This window comes from Xyrauchen texanus, chromosome 25 (assembly GCF_025860055.1).
Source record: "Xyrauchen texanus isolate HMW12.3.18 chromosome 25, RBS_HiC_50CHRs, whole genome shotgun sequence".
NCBI lineage: Eukaryota > Metazoa > Chordata > Actinopteri > Cypriniformes > Catostomidae > Xyrauchen > Xyrauchen texanus.
In genome coordinates this window covers 14,558,588-14,578,212 of record NC_068300.1, presented here as the reverse complement: position 1 = coordinate 14,578,212, position 19,625 = coordinate 14,558,588, and the positions used below count along the sequence as shown (strand labels likewise).

Here is a 19,625-nt window from a genome sequence, read left to right as displayed (position 1 = left end):
TAATCTTAAATAAAACATCCTTCACTTTATTCGTTACATATACACATATGCATTTATGTATAAATATTTCCCATTGGTAAACTAATAAATGCCATTAGGCAAATAACTGTACGTGAAAGTGAATCGCCTAAACAAAAGAAAGAAAAATGAATCGACTCTTCGCTGCTGCGCCTCTTTTTCGTACTAAATACCAACGTAGGCAATACAGGAATATTTTATCAGACCAAACAAAGAAAACTTCAAATGTATCGTTTCTATTATTACTAACGAGAAGAAGAAAAAAAAACTTCCACAGTCAGGCAAATACAAGGGCAACTAAAATTTCAGCCAAACAGGAAGCGGAATAGATGCGAAGGACTCGTTAAAAATAAGGGAACTGTCGAACATACACTGTATAAACATTTTAATTTAATCTATATATTCGCACAACGAATATCGACTGTTTACTAAAGTAGCTTCTAATTTCTTAACGTACATACGTATAATCAATTTGGGTCGTATAGCCTTTTCTTGTTGCCTGTCAGCTTCAGTCTGACAGTGGCTGAAGTGGCTTGAGATGGCAGACGAGGCTCTTTTTCAGTTCCTGCACAGTGAAATTATTCAATATGTCAACAGTGTAGAAACCGGGGAATCGGTAAGAGCTGGAGATATACTGATAACAGCTTCACAGAATAAAAGATTAGACATGTATAACTAAGTAGGTGAATCACATTAATAAATATGTGCATGTATTGCATGCTGAATTCATTGATTTTACTGCTGTGCACAGGAGAATGGACGATGTGTTTCTAAACTTGAGAACATGGGGTTTCGTGTGGGACAAGGACTTATTGAGAGGTATCATGGAAGATCTGTTTTTTATTTTGGACCATCCATAAGTCCAAATGTTCAAGCAAACACTCTGGAGTTTATTGTAGATTTGATTGTAAAATCCTGTCAGTGTAATATCCTGCAGAATTGAACTTTGTGCATTAAAAAAATACACACACAAACACAAAGTAAAAAAAAACATTAGGCAGACCTTTAAAATAGTACTAAAAAAATAATTACTCTTTATATACTCATTGATCATCATTGATCATTACAGGTTTACCAAAGACACACCACGTTTCAAAGATGAGCTTGATTTCATGAAGTTCATCTGCAAAGATTTCTGGACCAGTGTTTTTAAGAAGCAGATTGACAACCTGCGAACCAACCACCAGGTGTGTGCAATATAAAGGAAGTTCAGTTTTTATTTATTTTTTAACCGAAATATGATCGTCAGAGGTGCAACAATGAATCTATGCATCCCCATTCATAAAGCCTTGTAAATCTTGTTCATGAATAGCATGACTAGCATTATTGTTATGATTGTTGTAAGTGAATGTTTAAATTGTTTGTAGGGTATTTATGTGCTACAAGACAACAAGTTTCGCCTGCTGGCCCAACTATCTGCTGGTAAACAGTATCTGGAACATGCGCCGAAGGTAGGTAGTAGACGGAGCTCACGCCGTGAAATAGGTGTGGAAGCAGCTTAAAGGGATAGTTCACCCAATAATTAAAAATTCTCACATAATTGACTCACCCTCATGCCATCTCAGATGTGTATGACTTTCTTTCTTCTGCAAACACAAACAAAGATTTTTAGAAGAATATTTCAGCTTTGTAGGTACATACAATGCAAGTGAATGGTGACTAAAATGTTGAAGCTCCAAAAAGCACATAAAGGCAGCATAAAAGTAGTCCATATGACTTCATGTCTTCTGAAGTTATCCAATGGTTTTTGGGAGAGAACATACCAAAATATAACCCCCTTTTCACTGCCATTGCAGTCTCTAGCGTGATTTCAAGCTTGGTTACACTTCCTAGTGCTTGACGCGTGTGCAGAGCACAAGTTGGCGCTAGGAAGTGCAATCACGCTTTAAATCATGATCACCAACGAGAAAACAGATGTCAAGATTTATTGTGAAAAATTTGCTATTTTTGTTCTGTTCATATAAAACCAATTGGATGACTTCTGAAGACATGGATTAAACCACTGGAGTGCATTTATGCTGCCTTTTATGTTATTTATTTTTTTTAGCTTCAAAGTTTTGATCACCATTCACTTGCATTGTGTGGACCCACAGAGCTGAGATATTTTTCTAAAAATCTTCGTTTGTGTTCAGCAGAAGAAAGAAAGTCATGAACATCTGGGATTGCATGAGGGTGAGTAAATTATAAGATAATTTTCACTTTTGGGTGAACTATCCCTTTAAATAAACATTTATTGTATGTTGATTGAAAATGTAATAATCTGAGTTAAATGGTTTGATTGAAACTTTTACACCCTGTTTTTACAACTACTCCAGAATCAGTATTGTCAGCTTTTGTGTAAATTCTTTCATGAAACTGTTTTTATACCTAATTAAGATATGTGGACTTCAGTCATTGCATATAATTTAGAACATTATGCTTTGTGTTTAGTGACCCTCAGTTTTTCATTTTTCTTGCCTGCAGTTTTTGGCCTTCACCTGTGGCCTGGTCCGAGGAGCGCTTTCAAATCTCGGTGTGAAAAGTATAGTCACTGCGGAAGTGTCAGTCATGCCAGCCTGTAAGGGAATGGATTATACACAGAAATACACAATCTTAGACAAATTACTACAATGAACAGATACTTAGTTTTCATAATAAAAATTGGATTCTTACTATTTGTAATACTTGCAAGATTCTATCTTATTTCATAAGTGCTCACACACTGAGCCCATCAATAATAAAATTCATTTCTCTTTTGTTTCCCTCCACATTCTTTTATCCCTCCGCTTTTGCTCTTTGTTTATTCTTAGGTAAATTCCAGGTGATGATCCAGAAGATGTGATTCACTACACAAAGGAGCATATTGCATAATTTTTATTAACTTATCAGTTTATTTAATTGCCTTTCTCATTTTAATGCTAATTTCACTGTGTTTTTCTTTTTTATTTGTATTGTAAAGAAACTAATTTTGATAACTACTGGCATTAAAAGTGTTTTGAAATGTAAAGGTCAAGTCTTATTGTACTGTATTTCATTAGAATTTTGACATGAATTATGCTCTGTCCATATTCACTGTATATTGAACCTTAATTTGCACTGAAAGCATTAAAGCTGAAATCATGGTATGTGTCAGTTTGTGCTTCATTTTCGGTGATGAAATTCATGAATATTTCGAATTAAAGTCAAATTTTAGAGAATAGAACACGTTGACTGTATTAGAGCAACCGCGAGTGTTTACTGTATGTATTAAATTGATTCTGTATATGTAAACCGAAAAAAAGACTTATTATAATATTACGTGTATAAGTCTTGATTCGACATTCAGATTTCATGCAGTTTTTAAATGTCCTGCTCCAGCAAGTGTGTCGTCCGGTTATCCGTGAGTGGGAGACCGCCTCAGTCAGTCACGTGGCCAATTCGACGTCACAAGCAAGGGGCTAATAGGAAGTGAGATGCGCCCTATTGAGCCCTCTGATTGGCTGATTTGTAAAAGCAATTATAACGGCGCTCACATTCAAACGCAAGAAGCATTCGCGTCGGATTGTTTGTGGCCGAAGGATACGAGGGTCTTTCTTTCGACTTTTGACTATATTTTCAGCATTTTAGGTTGAGATCAGAGGCATCGACTTGAAGTGTAAGTGTCTATGCTTTTAAATAAGATATTATGCGCCTCTTTGAGCCTATTGATGCAGTTTAAACGGAGCCTTAATTAAAACGGCCATTTTGGGCCGTAGTCGAAATTAGCCAAATTATTGCGAACTCCATACTGTTAATATGCAGTTTAAATGAGCTGAACTCGTTTAATTTTAGTTGACTAAATTGCGTAATTTATTGGCACTCTAAGTGAAGATATATTTTGGTTGCATTTGTTTACATTTTTGCCCTTTGTTCGAGCTGATGTGTAATCAGAGTTGCAGACCTGAATTTGCATGTGAATTTATTCTGCAGTTTAAGATTCCGGTCTTTAAAGTACTGGGCAAATGTAAACATTTCCATGTTATATACAAAGTCGGTGGTTCAAATGAATGTTGTTGTTCAAAACTAGGCCTTGGTCCATAAACTGCCATTTCGCGCCTGTTTGCTGGAGAGGAAGTGTATTGTTGCTCTCTACTTTTATGCCATATTCGACCAAACTTTCTGTACAAGCTAGTGTGTGACGCAATTAAATGCTGTTTGATGTTTAAATATTTTATTTTGCAGGATTTTGCCTGGTTTAGATATGGAAGGGGGCTCTGCTGATGCGTATACATGGGATGCCCCTTCTCATGTTATAGAATCTATTGATGACTTTGCCTTGGACACTCAAGATAATGCTGATCAGTGGTTTGGTAAGGATTTTGTATTAGAGGTCGACCTATAGTGAATTATGCCGATGATCGATTCATCTGACGGTAGTTACAAATAATAAGTCGATCTATAGAATAACACCTTTGTCTTTCCTTGCTGTGATAGGCACATACATTAAGGCTACAAGGGTCCAAAAGCAGTTTAATGTGCAACCAAAATTCCAATAACCAGAATAATTACGATTTGGGGCATAATGCTGGACCTGAAATACATTAGTGACTTCCCTCCATTACAGTGCTCTAAGAATTTGCCAAATTAAGTTTTTTTTTTTTTTTTTAACAGCCTGTATCTTCACCATATAAAGAGTTTTATATACACTGGTGGCCAAATGTTTTAAATAATGTATCAATTTTGCTGTTATGGAAATAAATGGGTACTGTTATTCACCAAAGTGGCATTCAACTGATCACAATGTATAGTCAGGATATTAATAATGTGAAAAATTACTATTACAAATTGGGTTTTTTTTTTTTTTTTTTGTTTAGACTATTAAGTGTTCTCATAAAATAAAATCCTCCACATGCAGCAATGGCAGCTTTGCAGATTCTTGGTATTCTAGCTGTCAGTTTGTCCAGATACTCCAGAGACATTTCACCCCACAATTCCTGCAGCACTTGCCTTCGATGTCTTATTGGGCACTTCTCATGCACCTTGCAGTCTAGCTGAACCCATAAAAGCTCAACAATGTTAAGATCCATAACACTGTCCCAATTTTCTGTAGTCCAATGTCTGTTTCTTTGCCCACTCTAACCTTTTCTTTTTATTTGTCTGTTTCAAACATGTCTTTTGCTTTGCAATTCTTCCCATAAGGCCTACACCCCTGAGTCTTTTCTTTACTTTTGTACATGAAACTGGTGTTGAACAGGTAGAATTCAAAGTAGCAGAGGACATGTGAGGTGTCTATTTCTCATGTGAGGTGTCTATTTCTCAAAATAGAGACTCTGATGTACTTATCCTCTTGTTTAGTTGAACATCTGGCCTTCCACATCTTTTTCTGTCCTTGTTAGAGCCAATTGTCATTTTATCTTTGAAGACCGTAGTGTACAACTTTTGTTTGAAATCTCCATGTTAGGCTTCTTTAAAAGGGCACCTATTATGGCATTTAAAATGTTCCTAATATTGTTTTGGGAGTCCCCAACAACAGATTTACATGCATGCAATGACAAAAAACACTTTTGTTGTTTTATAATATGCATTTATGTTTACCTGATTTGCTCACCGACTCCCAAATGATTCGTTCAACGACTCATTTTTCCAAACCCCTTCTTTGCGTGACGCTAATCTGCGGTGATTGGTCAGATGACACAGTCAGTTGTGATTGGTATACTCTGTGCAGAGATTGTCGGAAACGGAACGCCCATCACCGCTTTGTAGTAAAAAAATCAAAATCAGAGAAGGAATTTGAGTTGATTTATGTAAGCGATCATAGCCCAAAGTTCGGTGGTAAACACCCAATCAGTTATTGTTTGCGTTAGCCCAACGCATAAACATATTGATAAAGCACTGCATTAATACAAGTTATTGCTCTATTCTTTATGACAACTCCAATAACATCGACAAACATTTCACATATTTCAATTTTTTTTTACATTGGAGACCTAGAAGCTGCGCTGAGCGTAACTTAACACACACAAATACTTATTAAGCAGTCTAAAAAACACATAAAAGCAACAATTATTAATAATACTTACAGGTTGTGATTCGGAGGAGAAAGCTGATCCAAATAAACTTGGTACTGAACCTTCCTTCAGTATCAACCGGCTCGCGAATCCACACTTGAAAGCATTCATGTTCATAAAGCAATTGTCATTAAAATGACGTGAACACAGCACAAGGTTCGGGCTATACTTGTGTGGTATAGTTGTAAATATAAACTCTAGCCACTGATTCTTCACATGCTCGTCCCTGGGCAGTGAAAAAAAGGTCGCTTTTGATACGCACTTCAGAACACAGCGTCTTGTTGTCGACATGATGTTTTCCCTGGTGTCTGCGAGCGCAATGAGTGGGCGCGGCCAATTTGATAATTTTTCGTCTTGACGTCACAACGAAAAGGAAAATTACTCATTGGAAAAACGATTCATTACATTGACTCAGAGTCGACTCCTACTTTTGAGAGACAACTTTTTTTTACGGTGAACTTTCATATATAAAACTTTGCAGGATGATTTTCTTCACTTAAATCTATGTTACACACTACATGAAAGGTAATTTTCAAAATTCCATAATAGGTGCCCTTTAAAGAACCAAATAGCTTTCAACTGAGTTCAATATAATGGCAAGTGATATTCTAGAAGCAAGTGATCAATTTAGCATTATTACTCGAGGAATAAGGTGTTTGAGTGATGGCTGCTGGAAATGGGGCCTGTCTAGATTTGATAAATTACTTTTTTCAAATAGTGATAGAGCTGTTTTTTTATGTAAACTATGTCCTGGCTATACTCCGTGATCAGTTGAATGCCACTTTGGTCAATTAAAGTACCAATTTCCTTCTGAAACCACACAATCTGTACATTATTCCAAACCTTTTGCTGTGCATGTGCAATGGACAATTAGAAAACAAATAAAAAAATTGTTGCATGTTTTTGACTTCCACTACATTAAATATTTGTCTTACTGCAGGATTAGTGAAATCAAAAGCAGTGAGCAAACTTAAAACTAAACTCCAGTGCATTTGAAATTTAACCTGAAATCTTGATTGGTCTGGGTGCTCCTATCCATTTATTAACTACCATGTTTTACTTTTAGATTTAATGGCAGCTCCTAAAAATGGTACTATGGAACAGCTCACCACCCCTTTACGGACCACAAAGCCTTTTGATGGAACCCATAACACCAACAGACCCAAAGCTTTGGTATCTCCTATGGTCAAACAAGATGAGACCACAAAATCAGGTTGGGGAGGGGGGGAAAACTAACTTGGAGAAACTTTAAACATTCATTTTGTACAGATGCTCTTAACATCTGCTCTTATTCAGATGTTACAGAAGGCACCTCTACAATGGGCTCAACGAACATTGTCACATCATGGGGAAACGGCAAAACTACTGCTGCTCCTGGTCAGGGCCAGAAGTCAGCTCCCGCTCAACCCCGCAGGTATGGAGAACTTTAGCTCTACTTGGATCCTATTCAGAGTTTATGCCCATTAGGGGAAAAAAAAACTGCAAATATCAAGGAGTTTGAATTTTTTAAGGCCTGGAAATGTTTTTGAAATGTAGTATCTTGCATGCATGGATATTTCTATGAGGAAATGTTAAGTTTAGTAGTTTTCCCCACCATAATTGGCTAGAAACTGCACTAAATTATGCAGTTTGTCACAGATTTATTGCATCTGTGATGGTGGTCATATGTTTTCATCTGTATTTTCCTCTGCAGAGTTTCAAAAAGGCCAATGCCCAAAAATGACAATCCTACAGCTCCTTCAACACCACCTATTGTCAAGAAAAGGAGGTATGTTAGTCCTAATATTACAATCCATTTTCAATTATTGTACAAATGCTCAATTAGCCTTTTTGTCTCATGACATAGTTGTACCAACTACCCTGGCAAGGAGGGTTTTTGAACACCGGCGAAGGTAAAAGTCATTTTGGGATGCGTTTACAAAGCTATGAAGGGCACTGTGTGTGGATATAGCAAGTTTTGCAGGTTTCACTGGTGAATTGGCTGGTTGAGTAATTGGTTAGAGGAGCCTTACTCAAAAGTAATGACATTCAGTGTTCACCTTTCATGAGTTAATTTGAAATCAAAACATCCTGGTTTCTTCAAGGAGCTCAACATCCAGGTCTGCTCGACACAGTGGTGCTGGTGTAAGGAGTAGTATCAGGCTGAAGAACAAATCATCCTTTGCCTCAAAGACTTCTGCTGCTGCCTCGGATACTGCCTCTGCTGCCAACACTACACAGTAAGTTACAATTTTTTAAATGGTCTTAAAGTGTCTCTGAGGTTTGGACACTACACTGATTGCAAACTGTATTACTGGCTTTTTTATTAAATGTTTTGTTTTTCTCCATTAAAGAGCTAGAGCTCCCCCTTGTGTATTGTCAATGATGCAGCACAATATTTTAAAAGCTCAGTTTGATTTTAAGAACATCATGATAGCAAATGACTGATTTTTTTTTTTTTATATGTTGGGGAAATATCCCATTTAAATCCTGCATGTTGTCTTTAAACCATAGCCAGAGAAGCACAGAGCAACAGGAGTTGGAGCGCATTGAGGCTCTGCAGAAAGAAGTGGCCGAACGGCGCCGTAAGAATGAGGCCAGCTATAGGGCTGCACTGGCAGGCTGTGAGTTGGCAAGTCCGATGCAAATATGGAAGTCAAACTAAAACAAATACCCAATGAACTAAGACAAATGTGTGGATAAATAAGCATGTGGATAAGCAAAAGTGAATACTCCTACAGCACTTCCACAACCTGTAGTTTATTAATGCATTCAATCAAACAAGCAATTTGCTTCAAACCAACCTTGATGGGTGAGTTATTAGCTTTACATCAGTTGATTATAAACTACCTTGAGCACTTTAGGTACAACTGTACACCTACTTATGCGATTTATCTATTAATTCAATCGTGTGGCAGCAGTGTGATTTATAAAATTATTAGCAAAAGCAGATATGGGTCAGGGGCTTCAGATAATGTTCACATCAGTGGGAGGGGGAGGTATGATCTCTGTAATTTCAACTGTGGCATGATTGTTGATGCCAAATGGGCTGGTTCTGAGTATTTCTGGATCTGCTGGGATTTTAACAGGCAACATTCTCTAGAGTTTACTCCAAATGGTACCAAAAACGAAACATCCAGTGAGTTGCCATTCTGCGGATGAAAACGCCTTATTGATGAGCGGGGTCAACGTAGAATGGCAAGATTGGTTCGAGCTGACAAAGTGTATGGTAACTCTGATAACCGTTCTGTACAATTGTAGTGAGCAGAATAGAATTTCCGAATGAACAACATATCAAACCTTGAGGTGAATGGGCTACAACAGCAGAAGACCACGTCAGGAACTTTGCCATAGTGTTCCTAATAATGTGCTCTGTGAGTGGTCAACTTTACAATTATTGAAGTCTAATTTAGCAAAATCATTGCTTTCATGATGACACCCCTTCCAACCTTGCAACCCTGGTGTCATCTAGAATTGAGTTTCCTATTGATGAATGCAGCTTTGCTTTTGTCATTCATGTGCTTGGAAATTGTAATTATGATATTTCTGACTCCATGTTAAGGCAGCATTTAGTAGTAGGCATATGTCATCCCCTTAAGTGATAATATATATTACCTAAGTACTGTAGGAAATGAAACTAAACTGAAATTTCTCAAATGGAACCATGCCACACCAAAATACCTTTGCATAATTGCTTTACTTCCCTGTGTGTAAATTGGCTTTTATGACCATATGTGTGCTTGAGTTTTGGTTGTGAACTTGGCATACATTTTTGGTTTTATTTTTGTATCATTTTAAAGGTCAGCCTCCTAAAAGGCAAGTGCTGTCCACCACTATTCCCAAAGAGTTTAACTTCCGTTCAGACAGCAGGATGAAGAACCATTCAGATGCTGCCTCTACAGAGGACCACATGTATAAGGAGATGGACTTTACCTCTCAGCTCCGCAAGCACCCAGCTTCCCCTGTGAGTACCAGCACTGTCTTTGACAAGAGTAGCTGATTGATTGAATGGCTTTTATTTATTTATTTTTTGCTGTAGTTGAAAGCTCCAAAGGGAACAACAATCCCCAAACCCTTCAACCTCTCCAGAGGGAAGAGGAAACTAGAGGAGACTGGAGCCTACATGCCAATGGCCCAACAGATTGAGCTGTTCCAGAAACGCACACCAACCCGCTATCACTTGCGTAGCCGGCAGAGCCAGGAGAGAGGTGTGTCTCTGCTCTAACACTGTTTGTGATATCTTGTTTGTAGCTAGACATGATTCAGTTACCTTGTCTGTATCCTCTGCTTTGGTTTTTGTATAAGCCTTAAATCTACACTTCAGGACTCTGACTCATTTTGCCTGTTCATTTTTAGGACCATCACCGCTGAAGACTTTGAAGCCAAAGATCACACACCCTAAAACTCCACAGTTGATGACCCGGCAGAGGAGCCGACCCACACTGATGAAGAGCACGGCAGAGATTGAGGCTGAGGAAGCAGAAAAACTTCAGCAGTAAGTCGAGCTTGGATATTTTTTGCAGGGACTTTAGTATAATGTGTATGGGATTTACGTTTATACGGTTATATTCAAAATTTTGCACGATGCAATGATTCAAGAAATGTCTGACGTTTCTCATTTAAGCTTTTACTTTTTTGCTTAAGTGACAAATATAAACGTTCCATCGCAGGTTTAAGTTCAAAGCTCTAGAACTCAACCGAAAGATTCTAGAAGGGGCTCTGGTTCCCAAGAAGCCAGCAGTTAAGGAAGCTACCCGCCCAGAGGGCTTCCAGCTGGAGATTGAGAAGCGACTTCAAGAGAGACAGGCCAGCAAAATACAAGAAGAACCAGAGGACCACACGTTTCATTCTAGACCCTTACCCACACGAATTTTGGAGGAAATTGTGGTTGGTATCTGACCATAACCTATTTATTTTGGGCATTATTTGCTTAGAGGTTTAGCTTTTTATATTCCTAATCCTGCATTTCATTTAAAATCCTTAGGGAGTCCCAGAGAAGAAAGTGCTAAATCCAACTGTGCCAGAATCACCTGCATTTGCTCTTAAAAACCGTGTGAGAGTGGAAAAGAAACAGGAAGAGGTAAAGATTATCATGCACGCATGCTTAAAGCTGAATATACTTTTTCAAAACCGCTTTCTGAATATGTCCCTGTCTGCAATTGGTCATAGTCCCACCCCCAACTCACGCCATTGGTCAATGTGTTTGTATAGAAGTTTTCGTAGTGCTTTGGAGACTGTGCTTACAGTTGAAGAAAGTTAGCCTATGAATTGCCTACCTCTTTGTCTGTATATAAAGCTTTTATAGGAGAGCGTATTAACAATGATTTAGTATTAAGTTAATTCAGCTTTAATTGGTGATCGTTCTATTCCATTCATGATGTGAAGGCAAGTGTGCAAGCATATGTGCTTACATTTTGTCTTTTGCTGTCTACAAAGTTGAAGCTTGGTTAATTTATTTGAATGGCAAGACATTCGATCAATAAAGCATCTAAAATTCACTGATTGGCCACTTGTACTCATACAAAGAAACCATATTCATTGCAGGATCCAGGTTTCAATTGCCTCATTTTCATGAAATGGACCCGTTGCATATGATCTAATTCCCATACATTCTTGCACATTCAGGAAAAGCCTCCTGCTCCGATTAAAGCACTTGCTGTGCCTCACTACCTGCCCTTCCAGCCCAAACCTCCAGCAAAAAGCCAGGTAGAAATGTGCCCTTTCTCATTTGAGGAACGTGAGCGTGAACGGAGGGCATTAAAGGAGAAGAAACTGGAGGAACTCAGAAATGAAGAGGTGTATATACTTTTATAAGAGAGCTGAAAGCTCTGACCAAGCTAAAGTTAATTATTTTGTTTTGGTGTTGGTACATGTCAAAAAAGCTTTAACTTTGCCGATCATGTGTATCATGCCAAAATACAATGTTTCAAATCTCACAGGTGCCAAAGTTCAAGGCACAACCTCTTCCTGATTTCCATGAAGTGCACCTACCTGAGAAAAAAGTCTTGGAGCCAACCAAACTTGCTCCATTCAAACTGATGATTGATGAACGTGGTGCAGCAAAGGGTGAACGCTGGGAACAGATGGTGAGATCTTTCTTTACATTTGAATGATCCCATCATATAGAGCTGTTATATGGCATCAGTGTGAATCTTCCACAACTCTTTTTGTATTGACATATTTCAAGTGAATACAATGTTCAATGAGAAAATACAGGGGGTTGGACTTAATCTATCGGAAATAGATTGGATTGTGCAAATGGCATAGGTTGATGGGGTCAGGAGGTGGTGGTAGTGCTTGAAAAGGTTTTTTTTTTGTTTTTATTTAACAATGTGAAGGACACATTGAACATGCATTAATGGACACTGGGTCCGTTTTGATTTCATGATTACTTGTTAAATGTCATGAAATGGAAAAACTTGTGTTTTAAATGCCACTTTAACAGTTGTAATCTTGTTAATCAGGAAAATCTAAATGAAATTGAATTTATTAAATATGTTTGGTCTTTGCATTGATATGGCATTTTAACTTTTTTGTTAAAGGGAGGGTTCACCAAAAAAAATTCTCGTTTATTCACGTCATCCCATCCCAGATGTGTATGACTTTTTTTTCCTTTTTTTCTTTCTGCTGAAAGAATTTTAGGAGAAAATATCTCTGCTCTGTAAATTGATAAAATGCAAGAACTTTGAATGTCCAAAGCACAAAAGCAGCCTAAAAGTAATCCATAACACTCGATCTATATCTTTTTAGAAGTGATATGATGGATGTGGGTGAGAAACAGGTTTTAGTTCTTACTAAATTCTCATTCTTGCCCCTTATGTGGTGATGTGTACAAAGAATGTGGATCACCCAAAAATGTTAGTGGAGATTTGTAGTAAAAACTGACTTTAGTGATCTGTTTTTCACCAACACCGATCATAGCACTTCAAAAGATACAAATGTAACCACTGTAGTCATATGGATTACGTTTATGCTGCTTTTGTGTTTTTGGACCATCAAAGTTCTGACCACCAATTACTTGCATTATATAGACCTGAAGACCCCTCCCTTTCAATAACTGGTTCCTGAGGTGTAATTTGTTCTCCCCAGATGAAAGAAGAATTGAAACAACAGGCTGAAGCAGCATGTTTTAAGGCACGACCAAACACCGTAACTCATAAGGAACCTTTCCAACCAAAGAAAGAGAATCGCTCCATCCTTGGTATGTTACAGTGGTGGATGTTTTTGTACTCTTCCCACCTTGTGCTGCACTATAGATTATGTATCCAGTCAGATCTTCCCTTGGGCTTGCTGGCTTTGAGTGATGTGCACTGCTAACTCCAAAAACAACTCTTGCTTGCTTCCAATTTTCACACTGCTGTCACAACTCCCTTTACTTGACCACTTCACTTGGTCCTCTTTGTTAATTTTTGGCACTTTCTCAAGCCAATACTACTAATTCTACAGTTCCGGAGGGCTTCCAGTTGCTGACAGAGCGGCGTGCTAAGGAGCGTCTGGAGTACGAGAAAGAGGCTAGTGAGAAGGAAGCGCTGAAGGCTCACATGGAAGAAGAGCGGGCTAGAGAACAAGAAGAGCAAGAAAAGGAGGAGATTGCAAAGCTACGACAGGAACAGGTAAGAATTTTCTGAAAGAGTGAATGGTACTTTGTCTGAATCTGATGTTAGAAAGGTAAAAGGTTTTTGTTTTGGGCTCAATTTAGGGATTTTCTTAATTTTCACAATTCTGCATGCTAGACTCGTAAAGGATTTTATCGGCAGAAATGGCTCTTTAAACATTCTTATCCAGTAATCATGAATAACTGGGACTGCCATGGAAGGAATTTATTGGTGTGTGTATGTTTCATGGTTGGCTTATTTTTTTTTTTTTTTTTTTTTTTTAATTGGCCTGCCTTTTCACATTCTTTTAAAGGTGCACAAAGCCCAGCCAATCAGACGCTACAAGCCAGTGGAGTTGAAAAAGAGTGACGTGTCCCTCACAGTACCGCAGTCTCCAAACTTTTCAGACCGGTTCCGCATGTAAATGCATAACATGGCGTTAGATCAACTGAATTGTACATTGTTCTTTTATATTTTTAACGAGTTTTGGTATGCCTCGACAAGGTCTCTCAATGTGTAGAAGTTTTTGTGGCTTTTGTACAAGCTTTTTTTTTTTTTTTTTTGTATTACCCTTTTGTCTAGTAAATGCATTTATCAGGTTGTGATAACCTTTCTTACTACATTCTCTTAAATTCCTCTGTATATGCAGCCTGTTTTCTGTCCCTTTTTTACCATTTTATTCCATCTCGCAATAAAGAAGCCTTACTATATAATTGTTGCGTTTTAACTGACCAGGTATTGGTGTAAGATGAACATTATAAGACTAATGTAAATTTAGTTTAAGCCAATTCCGTATTCCACAGCAGTTGTATATTGTGCACCTGCCTAATATACTGTTAATCCTCTGTGCCGCTAAAATGGTGCTGACCCACCGAGGAATGGATTCTGCAAGATCCCTGAAGATACATTGCATCCGGAAAGTATTCGCAGCGCTTCACTTTTTCTACATTTTGTTATATTACAGCCTTTATTTTAAAATGGATTAAATCCATTATTTTCCTAAATTCTACAAACAATACCCCATAATGACAACGTGAAAGTTTGTTTGCAATCTCTGCCAATCTATTAAAAATGAAGAAAAAATCACATGTACATAAGTATTCACAGCCTTTGCCATGACACTCAAAATTGAGCTGCTGTGCATCCGGTTTCCACTGATCATCCTTGATGTTTCTACAACTTTGCATCCACCTGGGGTAAATTCAGTTGATTGGACATGATTTGAAAATGCACACACCTGTCTATATAAGGTCTCACAGTTAACGTGCATGTCAGGGCCCAAGCCATGAAGTCCAAGGAATTGTCTGTGGACCTCAGACAGGATTGTATCGAGGCATAGATCTGGAGAAGTGTACAGAAACATTTCTGCAGCATTGAAGGTCCCGATGAGCACAGTGGCCTCCATCCGTAAATGGAAGAAGATTGGAACCACTAGGATGACTCAGAGCTGGCCGCCCGTCCAAACTGAGTCTGGGAGGTGACCAAGAACCTGATGGTCACTCAGACAGAGCTCCAGCGTTTCTCTGTGGAGAGAGGAGAACCTTCCAGTAGAACAACCATCTCTGCAGCAATCCACCAATCAGGCCTGTATGGTAGAGTGGCCAGACGGAAGCCACTCCTCAGTAAAAGACACATGACAGCCTGCCTGGAGTTTGCCAAAAGCCACCTGAAGGATTCTCAGACCATAAACTAAATTCTGTGGTCTGATGAAACCAAGATTGAGCTCTCTGGCCTGAATGGCAAGCGTCATGTCTGGAGGAAACCAGGCACCGCTCATCACGTGGCCAATACCATCCCTACAGTGAAGCATGGTGGTAGCATCATTCTGTGGGTATGTTTTTCAGAAGCTGGAACTGGGAGACTTGTCAGGATTGAGGGAGAGATGATTGCAACAATGTAGAGAGACATTCCTAATGAGAACTTGCTCTAGTGCTTTGGACCTCAGAGTGGGGTGACCCTAAACACACAGCCAAGATAACAAAAGAGTGAATACGGGACAACTCTATGAATGTCCTTGAGTGGCCCAGCCAGAGCCCAGACTTGAACACGATTGAACATCTCTGGATAGATCTGAAAATGGCAGTGCACTGATACTCTCCATCCGACCTGATTGAGCTTGAGAGGTCCTGCAAAGAAGAATGGAGAAACTGCCCAAAAATAGGTGTACCAAGCTTGTAGCATCATACTCCAAGGCTTCAGGCTGCAATTGGTGCCAAAGGTGCATCAACAAAGTGTTTTTTTATTTATTTTTATTTTTTTTTATAAATTTGCATAGATTTCAAACAAACTTCATTATGGGGTATTGTTTGTAGAATTGAGGAAAATGATTCCTTTTGGAATAAGGGTGTAACGTAACAAAGTGGAAAGTGAAGCGCTGTGAATACTTTTCGGATGCATTATTTATTTGACCGATGCTTTATAATTCAAGGTATATATTATTAGTTTGTGTGTGTTCCCTGGGAATCGATCCCATGATCTCAACATTGTTAGCACAATGCTGTCAGTTGAGCAGGAACACAACACAAGTGACAAATTCTCTTAAAAGATGGAACATACACCACTGATTAGACTAAATTAGACTTATTTTAAATGAACTAAATGTAACACCTATAACATTTAAATGAACCATAACATTTGTTAATGTAAATTAATAGCTTTTCCAACATGGTGGGAAACTATATTTGAGCAGCCACTTCCTTTGACCTTGGAAGTTCTTTTCCACAAGGTTTTGACATTGATGACACCAATGGCATGAAATCAAACATTCTTTTTAACTGATTTAAATGATCAATTACATATTTTGCTCTCTTGGACACTTGTTAGGCCTTGCACTAATACTTGACCTGAGAAACCGAAATAAACCAATATCTGCAAATGTCAAACTAGTGCTTTACCAATTTTAGGGGACAAAGTTTTTCATGAAACAGACCAAAACATTTTATATGTAATATAGTTTAGGTTATAGAATTATGCCTTTTTAAATGGGTTTTATTGACTATTTGAAAACTTTTTCATGAGTGAAATCGAGGGGTTTGTCACCATATTTTGAAAATGACCCACCTGTTTAGTAAACATGGTGATTTTGGAACTTGTCAGATCTTGAAGGAATTTTCCAGGTTCAGTAAAGTTTAGTTTAGCAGCATAAGTTGTATATGTTGATTTCTATAAAAATATTTAGACATCCTTTTTTTTTTTAAAAAAAAAGAAATTATTAAAGCAATAAAATTGTGGTTACAGTAGGCACTTACAATGGAGGTGAATGGTGCCAGTCTATAAACGCTAAAATACACTTTCAAAAGCATAGTGACAAGACAAACCTTATTCATGTTAACATTATGTTGTGATAAAATCGCTTTCTAACTGTATCAGTGTTATATTCCATTGCTTGTGCTTTACCATAACCACAATTGTTTTTTTTTTTTGTGGTAATCAACATTATGCCACAACTGCTGTTGATTGAGATTGACTTGTTTTGAACCCAGAACATTCCTTTTAATTGGTAATTGTATTTAAATGTTATTGTCATTAACACCAGATTTCCTGTCCTCCTAAAGTAGTTCTTTCCCTAGCACAACCTCCAGTTTATGTACATCTGTCAAGGGCTCAATGAAATCCCCTGTGGCTCCTTCCAACCCCCTGAAGGTCAATGTTGATAACCTGCTATTCAAAGTGGACCAGGTCCTAACCAGAAGCTCTGGGAGAGGCTGCCCGATGTGTGGGACCTGTGTGCAGCACAGCACCCTGCAGAAGACTCTGACCAATCAGCTGTCAGCTCATACCAAACTCCTGGATTCTCTGGAGAGGAAAGTCCTGGAGATGAGAACAACCCTGGGGGGGCTGAAACCAGAGAAATGGTGCCGCTATTGTTCCACAGCTTCATATTTTCAATATGCGTTACAGTGCAGATAAATGTGGCTATGATGTGAAGGACTGTTTTGAGGTTGCTTGCAGCAAACTGAGTTCTAATTAACAAATAGACTTGTTACATCTGAAACAAGCTGGTTTAAAGTAAAATCAAACCTGGGGACTCCTTCAAGACCATTCCCAAATGGTCACTTCATGAAGTTGGTCAAATGCCAGAGTGTGCAGAGCTATAATAATCTAGGCAAGAGATGGAAACTTTGAAGAAGCTTGAGCTGTAAGCAGTGCTGGATAAAGTACATTCCATACATTTTATAAGTATGTGGCAGTTTTATTGATATTCCTTACCTTGAGGGGTTTTTCAAGTTTAACAGTGAGCTCTTGAAAGCACCGTCATCGTGTATTTTGCTAGGCAGGCACAGAAGACATTTAAAAATGGCTTTGCTGCTAAAATGCATTGGCAACGCCATATCTGAACAATAACCCTCATTCTGCGGAAACGCTCGCGAGACCACGTTTGTTGCTGTGAATGTTATAGTCTCGCGAGAACAAGACCATGTTACGGGTATAGTCTCCCATAGGTCTATGGCTCGCGAACCACAAGTGGCTCTTTGTTAAAAATAAAGTGGCTTGCAGGGTGTCTCAGCATTCATCACCAACACATGATTGTTTAAAACTTTCTAGAGAGAATTTTCCAGCAGAAAATGTGGTTGCAAAGCTTTGAGTCAATGACAGTTTTAATTTCCTTTCTCCCAAATTTGTCATACAGCCTTCTCCTGGTGAACAATGTTTGAAATTAACTCCTGCCAAATGTGGATTTTTCTTGCTGAGTGGCAGGTAATTTTGCTGATGTACCAGCCACTGTGGAGACCTGTAAGACTTCTCGGAGTGATATGACAAGAAATTAGACACAAAGACGTGTGTATGATGAAACGTGTGATTATATTTTGAAAAACAGACGAAAGAAAATCCGCCGATGTGTGCCTGATTTGATATGTGTGCAATGCAAGCGCTTCTCCAAGACACACACATGCATAGAGTTCTGGGCCTGCTTTCCCAATAAATATTGATCTTGGCTGTTCAGAGCATTTTCTACAAGCAATTTTACGAATGTTCCTTATTTGTTATGTGCGCCCAGGGTGTCAAATAGCACCTGCCACCCTCCAAATGCCACGAGGCTCAATCCAGTTTGCGAGCTCCTCGTCCAAATGCAGGTAATTCATAATTTTTCACCCCTTGTCGTTGACCAATACTTGTGTGATGGCAAATGGGGCCATTGGAGACAGTTAATGTTTGGATTTATGGTGGTTATGTGTCAGATTTTTTGATCACTTCATTATTTTAATTGCTTGTTGGGTCATTATACGAAAACGTGCCATTTCCCACTTTTAATGTTTGATTTTCAAAGTACTGTTTTGAAAATCTTTAAGCCCCTTTTTGGATGAAGTAGATCCTTACCTCTCAGGAAAATGTGCCGTGCCATCTCAGGCTATCTTATTTTTTTATTTTTTTTCATATAACCAACGTAAATGTGTGTGTTTGGTCAACCCTGTTACCGACATATTAATAACTTTTTGAAAAGGTTTTAAATACATATATAGAACAAATCTGATATACTGTGAAAGATAAACCCCACCTTGTTACATTAAGAGTGTTTGTGAATTGAGAATATTGAAAGTTTTAATTTTTTTAGTGGATGAATACGTTCATTTCCAAATGACACTCTCCCAGCATCTTCTGTTTTAAGAAAACATTATGGAAACAAAAAAAAAACACCTCAATTCAACTTTGAGTGGATTATTAGCCTCTCTTACTAAACATTTACGATTAGTTGATTACATTTTTATTTTCATTTTTTAAATGATATTAGAATGTTATACAAGTAACAGGGTTGACACATCAGTAACAGGGTTGACAACAGTTGCCATATTGGTTATACTGCTTGTTTGAGTAACAGTTATGGGTGTAATGGAGTCTAATTTGGACATTCATAAACCTTTAATTCAACATGACTAATCAGCATATTTTGGAGACAGCTCTATTGAGATATTTTAGCATAAAAATTATGAAAAATGATGATGATTCTGTGGATGTAAATGTAAACCAATTGTTTTATTAAAACATTAAAATAACACTGCAATTAAATGACCAATTGAACATGTTTGGC

At 38.1% G+C, this 19,625-nt stretch overlaps 2 protein-coding genes across 3 annotated transcripts; both read left to right on the top strand.

Annotated features, from left to right (window-relative positions):
- The first annotated feature begins 340 nt into the window (after positions 1-340).
- On the top strand, positions 341-3,114 carry trappc6b (trafficking protein particle complex subunit 6B). Its single transcript, XM_052091930.1, has 6 exons — positions 341-634; positions 770-837; positions 1,088-1,205; positions 1,386-1,469; positions 2,482-2,575; positions 2,808-3,114. Exons 1-6 carry the CDS (start codon positions 557-559, stop codon positions 2,837-2,839), a joined length of 474 nt encoding a protein of 157 aa, XP_051947890.1. The 5' UTR covers positions 341-556; the 3' UTR covers positions 2,840-3,114.
- A 392-nt stretch (positions 3,115-3,506) lies between these two features.
- On the top strand, positions 3,507-14,293 carry tpx2 (TPX2 microtubule nucleation factor). Of its 2 annotated transcripts, none has more exons than XM_052091892.1 (17): positions 3,507-3,631; positions 4,198-4,325; positions 7,090-7,236; positions 7,320-7,437; positions 7,717-7,791; positions 8,108-8,242; positions 8,517-8,626; positions 9,803-9,966; positions 10,042-10,210; positions 10,359-10,497; positions 10,673-10,889; positions 10,987-11,082; positions 11,628-11,798; positions 11,942-12,088; positions 13,092-13,203; positions 13,449-13,615; positions 13,911-14,293. In XM_052091892.1, the coding sequence occupies exons 2-17, from the start codon at positions 4,217-4,219 to the stop codon at positions 14,019-14,021; spliced, it is 2,187 nt and encodes a 728-aa protein (XP_051947852.1). In that variant the 5' UTR covers positions 3,507-3,631; positions 4,198-4,216; the 3' UTR covers positions 14,022-14,293. The 2 variants fall into 2 exon arrangements, with proteins under 2 accessions (XP_051947852.1, XP_051947851.1); XM_052091891.1 differs by having other exon boundaries at positions 13,428-13,615.
- Positions 14,294-19,625: the final 5,332 nt, after the last annotated feature.

Coding starts and splice junctions, on each gene's coding strand:
- trappc6b (XM_052091930.1), top strand. CDS start 557: ATGGCAGACGAGGCTCTTTTTCAGTTCCTGCACAGTGAAATTATTCAA. Junction 635..769: donor GTGTAGAAACCGGGGAATCG/GTAAGAGCTGGA, acceptor TGCTGTGCACAG/GAGAATGGACGATGTGTTTC. Junction 1,206..1,385: donor ACCTGCGAACCAACCACCAG/GTGTGTGCAATA, acceptor AATTGTTTGTAG/GGTATTTATGTGCTACAAGA.
- tpx2 (XM_052091891.1), top strand. CDS start 4,217: ATGGAAGGGGGCTCTGCTGATGCGTATACATGGGATGCCCCTTCTCAT. Junction 8,243..8,516: donor TCTGCTGCCAACACTACACA/GTAAGTTACAAT, acceptor TTTAAACCATAG/CCAGAGAAGCACAGAGCAAC. Junction 11,083..11,627: donor TGGAAAAGAAACAGGAAGAG/GTAAAGATTATC, acceptor TTGCACATTCAG/GAAAAGCCTCCTGCTCCGAT.